Source organism: Eschrichtius robustus, chromosome 12 (assembly GCF_028021215.1).
Source record: "Eschrichtius robustus isolate mEscRob2 chromosome 12, mEscRob2.pri, whole genome shotgun sequence".
Classification (NCBI taxonomy): domain Eukaryota; kingdom Metazoa; phylum Chordata; class Mammalia; order Artiodactyla; family Eschrichtiidae; genus Eschrichtius; species Eschrichtius robustus.
The window spans coordinates 92274164-92296305 of NC_090835.1; the positions used below are offsets into that span (position 1 = coordinate 92274164).

Below are 22142 nucleotides of genomic sequence, written 5' to 3' on the forward strand. Positions count from 1 at the left end.
AGTCAAAAAGGAGTTGATCAGTCCTGCATTTTTTTTTTTAAATGAGACTATCTGACACATTTAGACTTTGCCCCTCTAAAGACATGGTTTAGGAGAAAGTACGCTTAGCCAAACTCCAAGTATTACTGTGCAAGTGGCAAGGCAATTTGTACTGCAACAAGAAATTAACATGATCCCATTCAACTTTCAAATTACAGAACTCAATTATTCATTCATTAAGTGGACATTTACTAAATCCGTACTGTGTACATACTTCTGTGTACTAAGGATACAATGATAAGAAAGAAAATCAATTCCCTACCTTCATGGAGCTTATTACATGCCAGTGAGGGGAGACAATTACAACATAAATGGACATATGTCTATTTCAATACTGAGAAATGTTACAAAGGAAAATAAGGTAAATATGGAGGAAAGGAAAGGTAGGGATGCTGCAATTTTAATAGGAATTTGAATTCAGGAGTCAAAAACAACAGCAGCAGCAGCAATGCAGGATGTGAAGGAAGGAGAAGAGTGACTGAGACAGAGGGAACAGCGAACAGCCTTACACCCATAACTTGGCTCAGACTCCAGAGAATATATTAGATTCTCCGGTCAATGTGACAGCTACGCTTCTGACTGTTAAATTCTGACTTAGTCGCTAGTAATCTCTGAGCTTGATGAGTCCAGGTTTATGAATCTTCCACACTGAAGGCCAGACACTGGTCCTGGACAAGTTCACGAAGTCAACTGAAAGTCCCCAAGGGTTTTTAGGGAAAAGCCAAATGTCTTCTTCAACAGTCCCCGGTCTTTGGCGGCAGCGGGGAGGATGAACCAGAGGTGGACGATAAGGCAAGAGAAAAGACAACCAGTGACAACACAGCTGCAACAGTGCAGGAGGAAAGGACGGCACTGGCTTGGAGAGAGGTAGGAAGATGCTGGAGCAGGAAAGATAAGTTCACCTGTTCTCAGTGGGAAAGAGCATGAAGAAAGCAAAGGGCAAAAGGAGGACAATTTTTAAAAAGAGAGAAGGAAGATTAAAATTTAAAAGGAGCAGGAAGGCTTAAATCTGTGGGAAATGTGAGGCAGCTGCATGAATGGAGGGACTTCCATGAGGTTTAAATTTAAATTTATTACCAGACTATTATAATATAGATTAAAGTGGGAAATAAGTAACTTTTTCAAATGGAGTCACTATTTAAAAGAACCAAATTCAACAAATGCAAATAAAACCAAGTATGACTGATTATACCAGGAGTTATAATCAGGCAGAACTTCAGACCAACATGGCAATTAAAGAGTACTTGATATTCAGTCACAATGTTTATCTTCAGTTTAAGGCTCATAAAAGTAACATTTAAAAATATTCATTTCAGATAGTTAATAATCAAAATACGGTTAGGATCTCGGGCAATATTTACTACTATAATGCTATTGAAAAAAATAGTCAAAGATGATGGGTGTATTAACCATTTCACAGAATGAAATACTCTTCTTAAAAAGATTTTAACCAAGGGCAGAGCTGGAAAACAAAATCCACATTTATTACCAAAAAGAAGTTAGAGTAATGTTAATCAAAGAAAACAACACTTGCTGCAAATATAAGTGCAACTGCATACAGGGAACATCTTAGAGGGAACAATATTCATGTCTGATTTTTTTAAAAATTCATTTTTGATTTTTCTTTCCCATGGAAATGTTCAACTACTTTTCTATGTCATATAGCCAGGAAAATTCATGGAGTATATTGAATATTTTATGAGTTAGAGAGAAGCTTACCCAGTATTGATGGAAATGATTTCTATCAGTGGATTCTTCCTAATCTTTGGCAAATCCAGTCGTGCTCCCCCCAACCGTTTTCCATTATCCTTTTTCTGACCCAGCAGTCTCACAGAGTGACCTTCAAATAAAGCATAGAAATACACGTTAGCATGAGTCACAACTTCACTTTAATTTACTGCTTTCAACAAATGTGTTAATATTTGCATTTAACTTTTTCTTTTATGGAAACAAATAAAAACAACCCAGAGAAGATACGATCACTGAACCTAAGAAATACTACCAAAGGGAAAGGCAGCGGTGTTCAAGTCCTACAGTCAAAAGTGCTTTGCTTAGAATATTTGCACATTCATACTGCACAGATGAGAGAAGTAGAAATATCCTCAGAGTGTCATTCCACAGGTATGAATGGTCCCTAACATAGACCAGATATGTAAGTATATGAAGCAGGAAGGGTTCACTTGGGCACTGGCCCTGCAGGCCAAGTACAAAAGCAGATCATCTGCTCAAAGCAAACTGTAAATCAAAGAAGTAAAGAATTAAAAAGCTGAGATAAAATGACACTTTAGGGTTGGATTTTTAAGAACAAACAAAAGCTTTTAAACTTATTTTTTTAAAAACATTACAAAAGAATCAGAACACTTCTAAGACCCATTAAAATGTTGAATTAATTGTAGTTACAGAAAAGTTGGAAGAATAGAAGAATTCCCATCTCCTTGATATTCACCAATTATTATTTTCCATACTTATCATTTTCTCTGTATACATACATATTATTTTTTATAACTTTCCTAAAGTACATCCTGTAAAACGCACCCATTGTAAGTAAACAATTCAATGATTTTAAATAAACTTATACAGTTGTACAATCATCACAACCCATTTTTAGAACATTTCCATCACCCCCAAAACTCTCTCAAGCTTATTTATAGTCTATCCATGCTCCCATACCAAATATATTACATTTTGTTAATCTATCAACCAGCTGATGAACATTTGGACTGTTTCCAATTAACACCTTTTATAATAATGCTTCTATGAATATATGAATACAGATCTTCATGCGGACACATGTGTTCACCTCTCTTAGATAAGATTCCTAGGAAAAGAATTGTGGGTTATGTCGTAAATTTATATTCACTTTTATAAGAAATAACTTTTCCAAAGAAGTGCTACCATTTTATATCCCACCAGCAGTGTATGAGGGTTTGAGTTTCTCCACATCACCAAGACCTCACTCATATTGTAACTTCTGACAACAGCTATTCTAGTGGGCGTGTAGTGGTATATTATTGTGCTTTGAATGAATAATGTGCATTCCATAATGACTAACGATATTGAGCACCTTTTCGTGTGATTAGCCAATTGTATTCCCATTTGGTAAAATGTTGTCATGGTTAATTTTTACGCGTCAACTTGCCTGGGCCACAGGGCGCCCAGACATTTAGCCAAACATTATTTTGGGTGTGTCTGTGAGGGTGTTTCTGGATGAGACTGACATTTGAATCAGTAGACTGAGTAAAGCACACTGCTCTCCCTAACACTGGTGGGCATTATCCAATTAATCAAAGACCTGAATAGAACAAAAAGGCTGAGTAAGAGGGAACTAACTCCTCCTGTCTGACTACTGAGCTGAGTAACTGGTCTTTTCCAGCCTTCAGACTCAAGACTGAAATATCAGCTCTTCTTGGGTCTCGCACCTGCCCAGTTGCCAGCTGTAACTCACGCCATCAACTCTCCTGATTCTCAGACCTCTGGGCCTGGACTGGAACTGCACATCAGCTCTCTAGAGTCTTCACCGTGCCGACCACAGACACTGGGAATTTTCAGCCTCCTTAATGGTGGGAGCCAATACCTTATAATACATCTCATTATACACACACACACACCCCCCTACTGGTTCTCTTTCTCTGGAGAACCCTCACTAATATAAATGTCTACTCCAGTATTTTGTCAATATTTTAGTTATAGCATTTGTCTTATTATTGAATTATAAGAATTCTTTACATATTCTGGTTATATGACCTTTGTGAGATATATAATTTCTACATATTTTCTCTCAGTCTGTGGCTTATAGTTTCACTTTCATAATGGCATCTTTTGAAAATTAAAGTTTTTTTAATATAATGAAGTTCAACTTATCTATATTTTATTTTACAGCTCATGCTTTGGGTGTCATATCTAAGAACTCTTTGCCTAGCCCAAGAGCACAAAGATTTCTCCTACATTTTCTTCCACAAGTTTTATCGTTTTCACTCTTATAATTAGGTCTAGGATACACGGTGTTACTTTCTGTGTATAATAAAGGTCTAAGTTTATTTTTGCACGTGGATATTCAATCGTCCCAGAATCATTTCTTTTCCTTCTTCCTCCTTTGTGCCACTGCCATCACACATATTAACATATATAGTTGTATAAACCCTAAAATACAGTGCTACAATTGTTGTTTTATACAATTGTATGTTTTTTAAAGAAAAATGTGAAAAATATATATTTATAAAGTACTATATATTTACCCACATAATTACCACTTCTAGCACTCTTCATTTCCTCCTGGGGATTTCCATTTGGTACCACTTTCTGCCTGAAAAATTGTCTTCAGTATTTCTTGTAAATCAAGTCTGCTAGCAACACATTTTTTATTTGGAAATGTCTTTATTTTGCTTCATTTGGGAAGGATACTTTTGCTGGATATATCAATAGAATTCTTGGTTGACAGTTTTGTTCTTTGAGCACTGAATATATCACTCCACTGTCTTTGACCTCTAGAGCTTCTGGTGAGAAGTCGACTATTAATCTTGTTGTTCTCCAGTACACAGTATGTCATTTCTCTCTTATGCTGTCAAGATTTTCCCTCTTTTTCTACAATGATTACGATGTGTATAGGTGTGGATATCTGGGACTTCTCTACATGGAATTCACTTAGCTTTTTGGATCCAAAAGTAATGGTTTTCATCAAATTTGGGAAGTTTTCATCCAGTACCATTTAAAACTACTGTTGTTGCTGTTGCTGTTTTTTACTGTATCCTTTTCTTTTGTGATTCCCATGACACATTTGTTGGTGTGCCAGATGTTGTCCCAATGGTCTCTGAGGCCCTTTTCATTTTTCCTCTGTTCTTCTATCCAAATCAGATCATTTCTCTTGGTCTATCCACAGATTTTTTTCTTCTGCCCTCTCAAATCTGCAGTTGAGCCCCCTCTAATGAATGTTTTCATTTCAGCTACTGTACTTTTCAACTCCAGATTTCCTATTGGTTCTCTTTTATAATTTCTATCATTTTGTGATTCTGTATTCAAGTCACTGTCATCATCCTTTTCTTAAATGCTTTTTTTTAAAAAAATAAATTTATTATTTATTTATTTTTGCTGTGTTGGGTCTTCGTTTCCATGCGAGGGCTTTCTCTAGTTGCGGCGAGCGGGGGCCACTCTTCATCGCGGTGCGCGGGCCTCTCACTGTCGCGGCCTCTCTTGTTGCGGAGCACAGGCTCCAGACGCGCAGGCTCAGTAGTTGTGGCTCACGGGCCTAGTTGCTCCGTGGCATGTGGGGTCTTCCCAGACCAGGGCTCGAACCCGTGTCCCCTGCATTGGCGGGCAGATTCTCAACCACTGCGCCACCAGGGAAGCCCTTCTTAAATGCTTTTAACATCATTTCACTTAGTTCTTTCAAGTCTTCGTCTGCTAAATCCAACATTTCTGGCCACTCGATGACAATCGATACTGACTGCTTTTTTCCCGCTTGAATGTGGTTATACTTGGTTTCTTTGTATGTATCATAATATTTTGTTAAATACTAGAAATTTTAGGTAATATATTGTAGCAACTCTCAGTTCATATTTATCCCCCAAAGGGTAGCCTATGAAGTTTATGTCTCCACAGTGAATGGTCATTAATCTCCTTTCTTAGCTTTTTTGGCTTTCTTCCCCCCAAAGCGTAACTTCCCAGCAGTCAATTCTGTATCTGCATAGCAAAGCTAAGTCAAGGACTGGTCACGCATATGCTCAAACACCTTAAACCAGTAAGATTCCTAACTATGTGTTGACTGATCTGTGTATGAGCCGAGAGCATTCAAACTTAGGGACATTTTCAAGTCTGCCCCACCTTTTACTTTCTCCTGGGCTTTCTTGGGTCCTCTCCCACCTTCTCGCGATGTGCATACAAGCTCCAGCCGACAGATAAGTGTAGGCAGCTTGGGCCCACTCTGGTCCCTGTTGTGCATGTGCACAACCTCCAGTCAACTTACAGTTTGCGAAGACTTATCAAGCATCCTCTCTCTGTCTCACCTCCCAGAAGTCTCTGCTTTATCCGTGGCTAGTCTGTCTGTCTACCACTTCTGCCAAACAGGCCTACAACTTCAGGTGTGTAGAGCCAGAGACACCCCATCCCCTATCCCCCCACCCCACCCCACCCACCCCCCGTCACGCGCCATGAACATCTTCACTTTCCCTAACAGTCCTCCAAGTCAACTGAGCTTTCTTGGGAGCAGCAGTGAAGCTGCTGGTTTTTACAGCCTGTCCTGTCCTGGTTGAACAACCTTGCCCGCAGAGCTGAGGAAGGAAAACGGCAGTAGCACCAGGCACAAACACCAAAGACTCACACTGTTCTTACCCAAAGCTCAGTTGTTCGCACAAATAAACACTTCTCAGTTTGCTGACTGCTTTTAGCCAATTTCCAGAATGCCAGAATGGCTTGTTTTTGACCATCTGTCCAGCTTTGTTGTTGCTTGTGGGGAGATTTGTTGACCTTCTCACGCAGTCGTGCCACAAACTAATCAAAGCCCACTTTTTAAAAGCAATTATTTAAAATAACTTCAAATACATAATTAGTACAGATATAAGATTCTAAGCAATTATATGTATGTTTCATCACCCCTCATTCCAGAAAGATATACTGCTTAAACATCTCCTGTACAGACAGCTTTTCAGGACCAGAAGTAATAAAACCATCAGTCATGGCCTTTTTGTACTAATTGCTTTAATAAGAAACATTCAGTACTTCATTCATTCTGAAAATTCTTGCTCTGATGGAGAAACATAGTTAGACTCAAGCAAGCATTTGGCATACCAGATTTCACAGATTTTCAAGATAAGTTGAGCTCTTCAATCACAAGTCCAGTTAATGAAGAGGTGAGCAAGACTGGCATGATAACATAATAGTTCTCTGAGAGATGCCAAAAGTTCAATAATGACTATGCAAAGGCATGCTATTTTCATACTAGCCTGAGACAAATTTCATTATATCCTGCTGAGACTTCAGCAATATGAGCCTGTACTAATAACATTTGATAAATTATTCATCTCCAACTATCTACATGCAAATAAAGGAACATATCCTGCCTGATGATATAATGAGTTATTTTCCAATCCAATGATTCACTAAAGAGTGGCAGACCTAGCAATAGTCTTTTTTTTTTTTTAATTGAAAAATATACCACACTAAAAACAAAGTAGGAAATAACATAAAAGTCCCTCATTATATCTGGTCAAAGATGAAAGAAAGGAAATTCAACCACATAATGATTATTTTTTTAAAAAACAGACTAGCAGAATAGAACTTTTATACTTGTTATACCATCTTTTTAAAAAATCCTTTTGCAAACAGAATTGCTATTTCAAAGTAACTCCTTAAATCTACAGACCACAGAATAAAAACATATACTACAAATCATTACCCATTATATGTGCAGTTATCAAGATTATTACCCTCTAAAACAAACTGAAATTTGACATAATAAATAATAAAACTGAAGGAGATGTCTTAAAGAAGGTGTATCTGTGGGACGAAAAGGAAAGGAAACAAGGACTCAGGAACAGGGAAACATGCTGAAGGAATAAAAACGTGAAAGGTAAAAAGGAAACTTTTGGACCAAATTTATACTGAAAATGAACATGCTATACTTATGAAGGGACCAACCCATAAGGACCACCATTAGACACTCACACACTGCTTCTCTATACAATCCCTTCTGATTAGCCACTGATGCCTAGCACTGTGAAGGAAAAAGAACACTGCTCAATGAGTAGCGATTTATTTTGTGACTACTGCGAATTTCCTCACCCTTTGTGGCTAGACTGAAGAGAAGGAGAGGAAGAAAAGAAATCAGGACAACAGAGTTTGAAAGAAAAGGAGAGTGAAAATATTGGTTTTTACATCATTTCAATCACACGTAATAAGAAATTAAAGGAGGAAGTATTAATAGGAACAGATGGGAACAATGACGCTCAGTGTGACCAGATAAACTGATAATAACATGAGACCACTGAGGAGACAGGGATAAAGATGTAAGTTATTAAAATAGAGATATGCGATTTTAATCCAAGGATGAAAAAAGAAGATTGCCTTATATGCAGAATGGGACATACTCAAATGTTCTATTTCCGAGATTTTATCTTTCCTATTTTCAATGTAAATTCACATTTCATCTCCTCTAAATAACGGTCAAATATGTCTCAATGGGCTTATTAACCATCTTTAATAAACATCTCTCTAAGTTGTTACTTACAAGTGTCACATAAAATTCAGTCCTGTTAAACCAAATTTAATTTTAAGCCTGAGGCTTTCAGCAGTTATTTATAAATCAGCTACAAAACCCTGATTCTGTGCTCGTTTTTACATTTGATCTAATCCAGTAAAGAATGTTACTATTTTTTTAGCTAAAATTGTTATATATTACAAAGTATTGAACCAAAAGCTAGTTTGTTTTATATAATTCACTATTATAGGCACACTTGTGAATTCATAACACTGAAAAACCTATACGAAAAAAGGCATATTTTGTACAATAATGGCTATACTCGTTGAATCCATATTCAGTGTTGTTTATGGATCTTCATGAGCAAATAATCTTTCCCAAATCCCACAGTGCTAAGTGCACTGAACATTATTAGAGCTGAGGAAAAACATCCCACCCATACATACTAGAAAGCCCTGTCTGTCAACATGTCAGGAAGCCAATTATAATGGTCATTCAAAAGCAGAAAAGTACCAGCCCGTGAAATGTAAGCATATATGTAAACACACACACACACACACACACACACACACACACACACACACACACTGATAGAAATAGGACTACCTACAAAATACGTATTTATTAATTAAATTATGTTTCTACATACAAACCAATCGTTCCCCCTCTGGTTCTCAAAGCTAAAGTCATTTGTACAAGTTAGCCTTAGAATATCATTACACATTATAGAAGCACCGGTAATCTGGCAACTTGGACTCCAGTTGTTTATTTCTTTTCCCTTTAATTTCTTTTTCTTCTAAAGGCTCTATAAACAGCCAGACTTTCCTTCAATACTTCATTCTTCTCACCTAATTTTATAGGCCATTCACTGTTTCCTTAATATGTGACCACCCACCTCCACTACCACCAGAGAGGCCTCATGCCAAGTTTTTTTCATCTCTTACTAACTGCTCTCACTTCACACAAATTCAGTCCTATTAACAGACATTCTGAAGACCTATCTGAACCCTAAGCTCTGGGCTGTCCTGCTGGAAAGCTTCCTAATAAAAGCAAACCCAACCCAATGCTGGGGCAGAGGGTAAGAGAAGACTGGTAGATATTCAAGCAAAAACAAAAACAAAAAAATGAGTAAATGCACTACAGACATCAATTCTCACTTAATAGAGCCCCACCAATTTGAATATTGTTTAAGAATATTAGAAAGGAAAGCTCAGTTTACTGTTTTTCTACAAAGTGCTTGGAGCTGTTACTCGGCATAGCCTCCAAAGGCTTTGTAACTACTTAATTACACAAAAAAACAAAAATTTAGCCAAAGTTTGTCTCTACTCCGTTCAATGTCATTCCTCATATGTAGGCTCCTCCCAAGAAAGCAAGCATTCTCTAATAGTCACACTTAAGTAACTCTCTTGAAATATTTTCATTTTAAAAGAAGAAAGCAAAGTAAAACAAAGAAGTTGGGTTAAGTGAAAGAAGCAGCTAGCCTGGGTTGGAAAATTTTACCCGAAATGCTAGAATTGACTCAAAACACAAGATCATTACAATTCAAGCGCCAATTTTAGCTACTAAGATTTCAGCAATTACGAAGACTTTAAATGTTAACTAGAACAATGACACCTAGAAAAAGATATTAAAATAAGAGAAGAATGGTAAGAATCAACTGTCCAAAAAGACAGAATTCAAAGCGTGAATCAAAGTATAAGCAAAGAGAGCCTACTAAGGTCCTGATGTTACCAGCGTGCATTTCCAGAGTTTTGGGTTGGAGAGGGAGCTAAGATAAGGACAGAATACAAAGTTTAAATCCCCTAAAAGTTTGAGGGTTATTTAATATCAAAACTCTTCTTGCACAAAAAAGTATCTACACTATAATTATAATGACGTGAAATTTATGTATGATCCAGAACTGTGGAAGATGTAAAGATGAAAACATGTTGGAATGGAAAATTCTAAGGCAACTTTTTCTTCCATTCGTACAGCATTGTTGGTACAACTAATGACAACTATTTTCAAGTCATCATACTGGACAAAGAATACATAAAATAAATAATCCACATGAGCAAGATGTCTTCTTATAGTAATGGAGATACCTTCTGGAGGCAAACTACCAGAAGCATTTAATTTTATGATTTAATTACATCTTTTGCAAGCAGATATACCTTTTACGACAGTGGGAGGAGATTTATACGGTGCCAACTTATTTTTCACAATCTAAATCAAGTGTACATCAAAATATTCAAAAGTCAAAGCAGTCGCACGTCAGTAACTCCACCTCAGTACTGACCCTTAAAAGAACTCAGGTGGTTGGCTGTCTTGCTACAGTAGGCGCCTCTGAATTCTATATATTTCTTTTTTTTTCCCCACACTCTATTTATTTACTTTTTTATTTTTTAAATTTGTATTGAAGTATAGTTGCTTTACAATGCTGCGTTAATTTTTACCATACAGCGAAGTGAATCAGCTGTATGTATACATATATCGCCTTTTTTGGATTTCCTTCCCATTTAGGTCACCACAGATCTCCTGAATTCTAAATTTCAGTAGCTCCAAGGCTTTAATGTTTTGGGGTGTTTTTTTAAACATTTTTATTGGAGTATAATTGCTTTACAATGGTGTGTTAGTTTCTGCTGTATAACAAAAGTGAATCAGCTATATGTATACATATATCCCCATATCCCCTCCCTCTTGCGTCTCCCTCCCACGCTCCCTATCCCATCCCTCTAGGTGGACACAAAGCACCGAGCTGATCTCCCAGTGCTATGCAGCTGCTTCCCACTAGCTGTCTATTTTACCTTTGGTAGTGTATATATGTCCATGCCACTCTCTCACTTTGTCCCAGCTTACCCTTCCCCCTCCCCGGCTTTAATGTTTATGGCAATAAAGCTACTCAGTACTTTGGTTTCAGTAAGTAAAGCATCCATGGCAGCAATGCAAAAACTTAATCACTGCTCATGCTCAAACCCATATTCCCCAAATCACTGCACCAGGTGATGAAAGCAGAGATAACAGACCTAATAACAGATGGCATTCAAGCTCCTAAAAAAAAAAGAGAGAACAATACTATACAAGAATAAGGAACCTGTAAGCCACATATAGCTCAAATCCCCACATCCAATCATGAATGAAAATGTCAAGCTCCTCCTGCTACTCTTCAAATCATTATAAAATGTCACCGAGGAGCAGTGGGAGGCAGTATAAAGGCAACCTAAAGGGAGGAAGTCAGGGAAGGGGCATCTGGCACTTATTTGTTGGCTTTAAATTCACAATCTTAGCCCTCAACTCCTTGTGACTGGCATTACCACTGCCCTTCTGGAGAAATGAGGACAGTGAAATAAGTGTAGAAATGTACGAAAAACAAAGAGGATGTACATTTTATATCACAACACAATACACTAATGCACATGCATAACCGAAACAAAAGTTCCAAAATGCTACAGATGAGTAAAAAATGAAGTAGGTTTGAAATATTATGTTATCAATATTTAGATACAACATAAAGACTCCCCAAACCCAACTCCCCCCCCTAAAAAAAAAAACCTATTCTGTCCTGAGTCATCACAATGACTTCTGCCCTAAAGGGACTTATGGTCTTGAGGAAAACAACTTGTAAACAAATAACTGGAATGAAATGTCAGACATGGTCTGATCAGTGTTTTTAAGGACAGTAGATCACCATGAGAGTGTGGTCAACTCTCCTAAAAAAAGATCAGGAAAGGCTTCAAGGAGAAATGACACTGTAGTGTGGGAGGCTGAGCAGGCCAGATACAAGTTACATACACGACTACATAGATTTCCCAGTACATCTGGACACAACACTGCTAACACGGCAAGCACAGACCTTTGCTACAAATCCTGTCTGTTCATCTTCTGCTTCTTAAACCAGCCTATCGCTAAAACCAGAATTCACTGAAAAGATTTATTAAGACTTGGCATAAAGGAGCTCCACTGTGAAAAACCCCACCTTCAAAAATTAAATGCCTCTAAACTTAGTTTATGAGGTAGAAATTATGTGGGTTTGAGATACGCATTCTTAGTTCTAATCAAAAGACTGGCCAAACATTATTTTTAAAGCTTAATTCAAAACCTCAGTATTGAACACTGAAAAACAAACAAACAAACCTTAATTCAAGAATTTACAATTAATGTTGGTTGTGAAATGTTAAAGACAAAATCCTTCTGATTACAGCTTCAATACTTATCTGGCCTAAATACAAAACTAGAATTTAGAACATAGGCCATATCCTTAAAAAACATGGAAGGGTTTTCTTGACTTAATCATTTGACAGTAAAAACAGTATAAACTGTGTTTTACCTTAAAACCTTCCAAAATTACCTATAAAAAACACACCCAAGAGAATTCTCTCTGCAGAATCTCTTTAGGTTTTTGCTGGTTAGATTAGCTTTTTATTGGTTGCTTACAGTTAAGGAATACATTTACTCACTCATTTCCTAAATTAAGCACCCTTATATAGCAAGGTAAGACTAAAATATTCTTTTCAGAATTTTTTTTAAAAAAATACAGCAAATCTTTATTAACTCCTTACAAAAAAAGTTTTTATGTTGGCACAAAATAAAATGGCAAGTAAAACTGAGAAGGAGCAAAGGGAAAAAGAAATCAAAGAGGAAACAAGAAACATGAAGGAACAAAACGTGTAAGTGAGGATATGAAAGGGAACTAGAAATGGTTGAGCCGTGACCTTAGTCAATAGGCAGGAGGGATGGAGATAACAATAAATGGGTCTCACTTTCCCACTTCCCTCCATTCAAGGTAAGCAGCTTAATAGAACCTAAAGAACTTGAGATTAGAGGAGTAGGTTTCAAATTATAGCACACTGCTGCCTCGCTGGATAATCAGTAATGCCAGGGTTCCTGTGGAGTACAAATGAATTAATGTATACGAAAGGGTAAGCTACAAAGAGCCAGACAGAAGGTAATTACAGTTGCTACTATAATTAATGCAACTGTAATCTTATCAAGACCTATAATGCTAATGACGTTTCTCAAAAGCAAGAAGGCAAGGAGATTTTTAAAACTTTCAATCACTGTAATATAAAGTCAGATCCCATTTATTTTTAAACCTCTGGAGAACTAGGAAATAGGTCACAAATAATTGCATTGATAATGATAATCAGATTTGCGAATGATTTTTTAAATATTTTAAATATATAAATCAAAGTAGATTCAAGGTCATCCCTCTCAAATCACTCACTGCGTTCCGATACAATTTCTTGAATATGAGGGAAGAAAAAGAAGGCATAAGTAGGGTACCAGGAACTGCACCTAACCCTGGGTGAGTCTAAGCATAGATGCCAGAGAGCCATGGCTGTTTTCCCAGCCCAGGACACCTGAGTGACAGGATGCCTACCACTGCGACAGTGGCTCACATGGCAAATGAATCTAGGTGAAGGGCCACATGGCAGAGTCTCCAAGCCCTCCAGCTTCCCCAGGTCCAGGTAAGCCACCCTGCCATCTTCCCACTCTGGCTAAGGGTCCCTCTCCAAGCAAACACCCTTGAGAATCACTGCTGCAGGTCATGTTCACGCCTTGCAATAAAACCTCTCAAATTAATTTTCCCCACCCCCCACCCCCCCGCAACAATCCCAGTCACCAAGATGAAAACTGCCTGTCTCAAAGTCCCGAAAATAAATATGCCCCAGGGTAGAAATGAAAGTTGCTTTAGAGAAGCACAAAACTCTTAAGCAACACTGGGAAGTACACCACTTATCACCACCTAGGATGGCATTACCACGGAATAGAGTAAAGGCAAAGGAACTGTGCTTTAATCAAGACCCTCTTCACTGGAGAATACAAAGACATACAAAAGAAAAATGCATGGTATGCCTGCCACAAACGCCTTCAAATTCATTTTGTAAGTAAGAAGGTATGCGGAAAGAAAAAGTAAACTCTGGCATGTGGAGATTAGGACGCAAGAAAAAGCTAGTCACATTACAATAACTTTTGCTAGAGATCACTGTCCAAAATGTCAATGTCTCATTCTAATGACAGGCTCTGAAACTCAGTTTTATATTGCAGACTCCAACACTTCTAGAATGTCAGAGCTGAAGGGACCTTCCATGTCACACAATTTACAGCCCAGGAAACTGAGGACAATGAGGTTGCGTGGGTTGTTGAACACGATGCTGTTAGCGGCAGAACCAAGTAATTCAACATAACCCTTCACGTCCTCAATCCATGATTCAAGCCCATCACAGCACCAGACTTCAGGGCAGCTTAAAGAAATGGGGCACTGGAATTTTCAGAGTTACACTAAAGATTTAATGTGTTAGAAACCATCTTTCACAAAGACATTTCAGTTACTATTTCTTTATTACTCAATAAAATGTATGCCTTGTTATAAAACAGAAGTACTGATAAACTTCTCCTTAAAAATCCATCCATAGTTGATATCCTAACTGGAGATTCTGCAAATGAGTCCCCCCACCTCCAAACTAATAAGTAAGTGAAATTAGTGTTTATTCTCTCAGTCTCAGAAGTAATTGCTACACATATGCTGTGTGTTTTGTAGAGTGTTATGGAATGAACTTTTAAAAGAAAAGATGTGTATCTCCAAACATTAGATACAAAACTTTAGTATCAACTGAGCATTCTTTCTCTATACCAAGTGCTAACAATATTACGTTTTCTAAGGAAAGGTCAATGGTATCACCTAATAAAAGACACCCTACAACTAGTCTCATTAAATAAATTCTTCTAATTGGCAAAATTTTCAAGAAAAAGAGAAAATCAGATTGAAATTTCCTGTCTAGTTACATCTGAGCCATCAAATTACTCTATGTTGTCAGTTTTTTCACTTGCTTGTGTTATATGATTTTACTGGCAATAAAATATCAATATTTGTTTTTTAATAAAATTTTCAAAAATGTCATAAATTTTATGTATATTTTGCTACTGGAGTTTTAGATACTGCACCTCTAACATGACCTGGTTTCTGCTTTGTATTTCTATTTTTACAGAACCCAGCTATAAAGTACCAAAGAAGAATTACCAATACAGTACAATTTACTATTGTGTTAAAGAACAGTCAAACTGCAACAGAAAACACCACAATCAACCTACAATTTCACCCTCTATTTAAAAAACATAATAAAGCTTCTAGGATTATTTTCTCTAAGTTTATAGTCCCAACTATTCTCATTATATTTTACTAAACAAAAATAGTAGATTCTTTAAATGAAGACTAAAGCTTCTCCAGACATGCAATAAACCACATATATGCATGCAGAGTATAAAAGCAGTGTACCACATGCCAATTCTCTACAAAGGTAGTTACGATAAAGGAAGAACTTAAGTACATTAAAGTTTTTTTATTATATTAATTTTAATGTTTTCTATGAGAGCCTCAAAACAGGATTAATTGATCTACTTGTCATTGTTTACTAAATAAATCCTATTAGAATAAATAGAAATTAGAACTGTGGGACTCAGAGATTGTTATGTCTGAGAATACCAAATACCTGCAATGAAAATTATTAATACACAAACATGATTAATGTTCAAACTTTATAAACTGTTTTAATATGAACAGTTCTCACAAAAGTCTAGACTACAGTAATGCATTTTTAGAGAATTCAACAATACTTGCAGTCTCACCTTCATGGAATCTGCACAAGGCAGAATCAAGCTTTGCAAAGAGTTAACATGTAAGCCCAATTTTCACAGCAGGCAAGTCCCTGTTAATATTTAAACAAGGAAGGATGGGGCTACTTTACCAGACAGATCAGTGGGACCACTAACACAAGAGTGGCTGGGTCATGGGAAGCCTGAGAAGTTCAAACTTAAAGTAATTTCCTTTCCTTGTTTTGAACAATCAAATCCAGTGAACCATTATAACAGTGTTATGTGCAAACTCTAACACAACCATCAACCTAACAAACTATTCAACACTATGCACCCTCCCCACTTCCACTCTGGAATGAAGAAGTCAAAGTTAATGAAATACCCAAGTCTTCATATCAATAAATTCCATTATTAATAAAAGGTGGCTGGAAACCATAAGATAACGCATCTTTGAACAGAAAGGGAAATATAAGTGATGAACACACAAAAGCAGTGTAATTAACTTTAAGACAAACCAAAACATATAAAACAAGTCTGAAGCCAGCACAGCAGAATTCACCTGGAGGACACATTTATGCGTTTATTTCAGTTTTAAAAGTTTTAATAGCAGAAAAATATTTGACAAATTAAAGTTACTTAACTACTTTTATTTTAAAAAATAAAATAAACATGACTACTTCCAATGTTTAAAGAAGATTCTTTCAAGAGCATCTATTGGCAATTTTGGACAGATAAATAATTCTGGGACTGCTTAGTGTTTCTGTGGCTAGAAACAGGACTGATAATTTAGCTAATAAAGCTATAAAGTTAGAGAAATACAGACAAGACATGGTGGTTTCTCTAATAAACAGTCCTTTCCAGCCATTATTCCAAACTAGCTATTATAAAATAAAGTGACGTGAAAAACCAACTTATAGTCTTATGGTAGAACTTTGCTGTTTTGGACCATGGGACCATAAAGAAATTTGCCCGGTCTTACTTCTAGAACTATTATGACTAGAAAAAATGCTACGTAAAAGAGATACAGTGAATAAAAAGAAGTCCATTCTAGAACATATAAGAAATACAGAGGATAAATAAGTAAAGTTAAAGGACTGGTTATTTGAGGGAAACAAAGGAGGAGAGAGAAGGGAAAGAAGACTGAAAAGGACATGAACTGACACATCTAAGAAGGTGGCAAAAGGCAATGTTTACCAACCTGTAACCACATATTAACACAGAACATAAACTTAAAACAAACAGGCTCATGAGAAAAAAAAACAAAAAGCAAAACTAAATAACAGCAATAAATTTCTGGCTCCTTTAGTTATTAGAAGGCAGAAGTTATCACCTATCTAATTATACCAGTGAGAAGGGGAAGTGTTCCCAACATGTAAAGCCAATGCACAACTTTTTCCACTATACTCAGAATATAGTAACTACAGCAGAGATTACACATAATGAGATGATGCGTAAGAGTATCCTTTCAAAGCATATTTTGACATCACTGATCATTAGAGAAATGCAAATCAAAACTACAGTGAGGTATCACCTCACAACAGTCAGAATGGCCATCATCAAACAATCTACAAACAATAAATATTGGAGAGGGTGTGGAGAAAAGGGAACCCTCTTGCACTGTTGGTGGGAATGTAAATTGATACAGCCACTATGGAGAACACTATGGAGGTTCCTTAAAAAACTAAAAATAGAACTACCATACGACACAGCAATCCCACTACTGGGCATATACCCTGAGAAAACCATAATTTAAAAAGACTCATGTACCACAATGTTCATTGTAGCACTATTTACAACAGCCAGGACATGGAAGCAACCTAAGTGTCCATCGACAGATGAATGGATAAAGAAGATGTGGCACATATATACAATGAAATATTACTCAGCCATAAAAAAAAATGAAATTGAGTTACTTGTAGTGAGATGGATGGACCTAGAGTCTGTCATACAGAGTGAAGTAAGTCAGAAAGAGAAAAATACCGTATGCTAACACATATATATGGAATCTTAAAAAAAAAAAAAAATGGTTCTGAAGAACCTAGGGGCAGGACAGGAATAAAGACGCAGACGTAGAGAATGGACTTGAGGACGTGGGGAGGGGGAAGGGTAAGCTGCAACAAAGTGAGAGAGTGGCATGGACATATATACACTACCAAACGTAAAATAGATAGCTAGTGAGAAGCAGCCACATAGCACAGGGAGATCAGCTCTGTGCTTTATGACAATAAAAAGTAACAAACTATTAAATACTTCTAATCATCAAAATTTTCAAGAAAAAGAGAAAATCAGATTTAAATTTCCTGTCTAGTTACATCTGAGCCATCAAATTACTCTATGTTGCCAGTTTATTCACTTGAGATAGGGAGGGTGGGAGGGAGACTCAAGAGAGAGGAGATATGGGGATATATGTACATGTATAGCTGATTCACTTTGTTATAAAGCAGAAACTAATACACAATTGTAAAGCAATTATACTCCAATAAAGATGTTTAAAATAAAAAGAAAATTATTTTACTGAAAAGCAAATACTGAAATAGCAGATCTGCTTTTGTGGTTCAATACTATCCCAAATGTACCATGCTACATATCCAAGCTCAGTTCACTTACTCATTAAGTGTGAAAACATCTTCAAGTAAATCTCCATCGTAAGAGAAGTTACTAAGTCATTAACACTGATAAAACCACACTTGAGATAGTTCCACCTTACAGTCTCAATTTACAAAAAGTTTATATTCTAAATTAGTATCAAATGCAAAGTACAATTCTGACAGAGTGAAGATTAATAGCAATGTGTTAAATAAGAAAGAGCTGTTTGGTGAAGTACCCTGGGAATTTAGGTCAGCCTAATCCAAGATCACATCAATTACTGAGAAGTTAGGGGAAATGGAAAATCAATTAAACTTTCAGATTGTACCATACTGGGAAAGCCTTGGATTACCAACACTGGAGGCATCTGAAATCAGACTGATTTCAGGCATCTGAAATACCAGCAAACATATTAAAACAATTGAGGCCTCCTTTATTAGAGACTGACTAGAGAAGAAATATGACTTAACAGTAGAAACATTTTTCTATTTTCAATACGCAATATTTATTTGCAATCATTTGTCTTAAGTTATCTGGTTTGACTATCTTTTACAAAGAATTTTAAGATTTCTTTTGTTTAGAGGACTTCATATACATATATCAGAACAAATACCCAGATTTATATTTCCTTCAAAGCTTTTATACCAAAAAATAGGGGGGGCTTCAGTGACCACGTAAAGCAAGACTAAGGTGAATATGAGTATTTTTTAAAGAAAGAAATGTAGGAGGAGCTTCAAGATGGCGGAGGAGTAAGACGCGGAGATCACCTTCCTCCCAACAAATACATCAGAAATACATCTACATCTGGAACAACTCCTACAGAACACCAACTGAACGCTGGCAGACCTCAGACTTCCCAAAAGGCAAGAAACTCCCCACGTACCTGGGTAGGGCAAAAGAAAAAAGAAAAAACAGAGACAAAGAATAGGGACGGGACCTGCACCACTGGGAGGGAGCCGTGAAGGAGGAAAGGGTCCCACACCCTAGGAAGCCCTTTCGCGGGTGGAGACTGCGGGTGGCGGAGGGGGGAAGCTTCGGAGCCACGGAGGAGAGCGCAGCCACAGGGGTGCAGAGGGCAAAGCGGACAGATTCCCGCACAGAGGAGCGGTGCCAACCAGCACTCACCAGCCCGAGAGGCTTGTCTGCTCACCCGCCGGGGCGGGCGGGGGCTGGGAGCTGAGGCTCGGGCTTCGGTCGGATCCCAGGGAGAGGACTGGGGTTGGCGGCGTGAACACAGCCTGAAGGGGTCTAGTGGGCCACACCTAGCCGGGAGGGAGTCCGGGAAAAGGCCTGGAACTGCTGAACAGGCAAGAGACTTTTTCTTCCCTCTTTGTTTCCTGGTGCGCGAGGAGAGGGGATTCAGAGCGCCGCCTAAACAAGCTCCAGAGACAGGCGCGAGCCACGGCTATCAGCGCGGACCCCAGAGACGGGCAGGAGACGCTAAGGCTGCTGCTGCCGCCACCAAGAAGCCTGTGTGCGAGCCCAGGTCACTCTCCACACCGCCCCTCCCGGGAGCCTGTGCAGCCCGCCACTGCCAGGCTCCCGTGATCGAGGGACAACTTCCCGGGGAGAACACATGGCGCCTCAGGCTGGTGCAACGTCACGCCGGCCTCTGCCGCGGCAGGCTCGCCCCGCATCCGTACCCCTCCCTCCCCCCAGCCTGAGTGAGCCAGAGCCCCTGAAGCAGCTGTTCCTTTAACCCCGTCCTGTCTGAGCTCAGAACAGACGCCCTCAGGCGACCTACACGCAGAGGCAGGGCCAAATCCAAAGCTGAACCCCGGGAGCTGTGCGAACAAAGAAGAGAAAGGGAAATCTCTCCGAGCAGCCTCAGAAGCAGCGGATTAAATCCCCACAATCAACTTGATGTACCCTGCATCTATGGAATACCTGAATAGACAACAAATCATCCCAAATTGAGGAGGTGGACTTTGGGAGCAACAATATATATATTTTTTTCCCTTTTTCTCTTTTTGTGAGTGCGTATGTGTATGCTTCTGTGTGTGATTTTGTCTGTGTAGCTTTGCTTTTACCATTTGTCCTAGGGTTCTCTCTGTCCATTTTTCTTTTTTTTGTTTTTTTAGTATAATTTCTAGCACTTGTTATAATTGGTGGATTTGTTTTTTGGTTTGGTGGCTCTCTTCTTTCTTTCTTTCTTTTTTTTTTTTAACAACTTTTTAAAAATTTTTTTAATAATTATTTTTTATTTCAATAACTTTATTTTATTTTATTTTATCTTCTTCTTTATTTCCTTCTTTTTTTCTCCCTTTTATTCTGAGCCATGTGGATGACAGGCTCTTGGTGCTCCAGCCAGGCATCAGGGCTGTGCCTCTGAGGTGGGAGAGCCAAGTTCACGACACTGGTCCACAAGATACCTCCCAGCTCCACGTAACAACAAATGGCGAAAATCTCCCACAGATCTCCATCTCAACGCCAAGACCCAGCTCCACTCAACGACCAGCAAGCTACAGTGCTGGACACCCTATGCCAAACAACTAGCAAGACAGGAACACAACCTCACCCATTAGCACAGAGGCTGCCTAAAATCATAATAAGGCCACAGACACCCCAAAACACACCACCAGATGTGGACCTGCCCACCAGAAAGACAAGATCCAGCCTCATCCACCAGAACACAGGCACTAGTCCCCTCCACCAGGAAGCCTACACAACCCCCTGAACCAACCTTAGCCACTGCAGACAGACACCAAAAAACAAAGGGAACTACGAACCTGCAGCCTGCGAAAAGGAGACCCCCAAACACAGTAAGTTAAGCAAAATGAGAAGAAAGAGAAACACACAGCAGATGAAGGAGCAAGGTAAAAACCCAACAGACCTAACAAATGATGAGGAAATAGGCAGTCTACCTGAAAAAGAATTCAGAATAATGATAGTAAAGATGATCCAAAATCTTGGAAACAGAATGGAGAAAATACAAGAAACGTTTAACAAGGAACTAGAAGAACTAAACAGCAAGCAAACAGTGATAAACAACACAATAAATGAAATTAAAAATTCTCTAGAAGGGATCAATAGCAGAATAACTGAGGCAGAAGAACAGATAAGTGACCTGGAAGATAAAATAGTGGAAATAACTATTGCAGAGCAGAATAAAGAAAAAAAAAATGATAAGAATTGAGGACAGTCTCAGAGACCTCTGGGACAACATTAAACACACCAACATTTGAATTATAGTGGTCCCAGAAGAAGAAGAGAAAAAGAAAGGGACTGAGAAAATATATGAAGAGATTATAGTTGAAAACTTCCCTAATATGGGAAAGGAAATAATCAAGTCCTGGAAGCACAGAGAGTCCCATACAGGACAAATCCAAGGAGAAACACACCAAGACACATATTAATCAAACTATCAAAAATTAAATACAAAGAACAAATATTAAAAGCAGCAAGGGAAAAACAACAAGTAACACATAAGGCAATCCCCATAAGGTTAACAGCTGATCTTTCAGCAGAAACTCTGCAAGCCAGAAGGCAGTGGCAGGACATTTTTAAAGTGATGAAGGGGAAAAACCTACAACCAAGATTACTCTACCCAGCAAGGATCTCATTCAGATTTGACGGAGAAATTAAAACCTTTAGAGAGAAGCAAAAGCTAAGAGAATTCAGCACCACCAAACCAGCTTTACAACAAATGCTAAAGGAACTTCTCTAGGCAGGAAACACAAGAGAAGGAAAAGACTGACAATAACAAACCCAAAACAATTAAGAAAATGGTAATAGGAACATACATATAAATAATTAC

General features: G+C 38.0%; 1 protein-coding gene across 4 annotated transcripts in view; it reads right to left on the reverse strand.

The window, feature by feature from the left end:
- Window positions 1–22142, reverse strand: part of CDKAL1 (CDK5 regulatory subunit associated protein 1 like 1) — a 650586-nt gene that overhangs the window by 428102 nt on the left and 200342 nt on the right. For all 4 annotated transcript variants that reach the window (XM_068557565.1, XM_068557566.1, XM_068557568.1 and 1 more), the window contains one exon: window positions 1759–1879. In XM_068557565.1, coding sequence (XP_068413666.1) covers window positions 1759–1879 — 121 coding nt within the window. The remainder of the gene's footprint in view (window positions 1–1758; window positions 1880–22142) is intronic.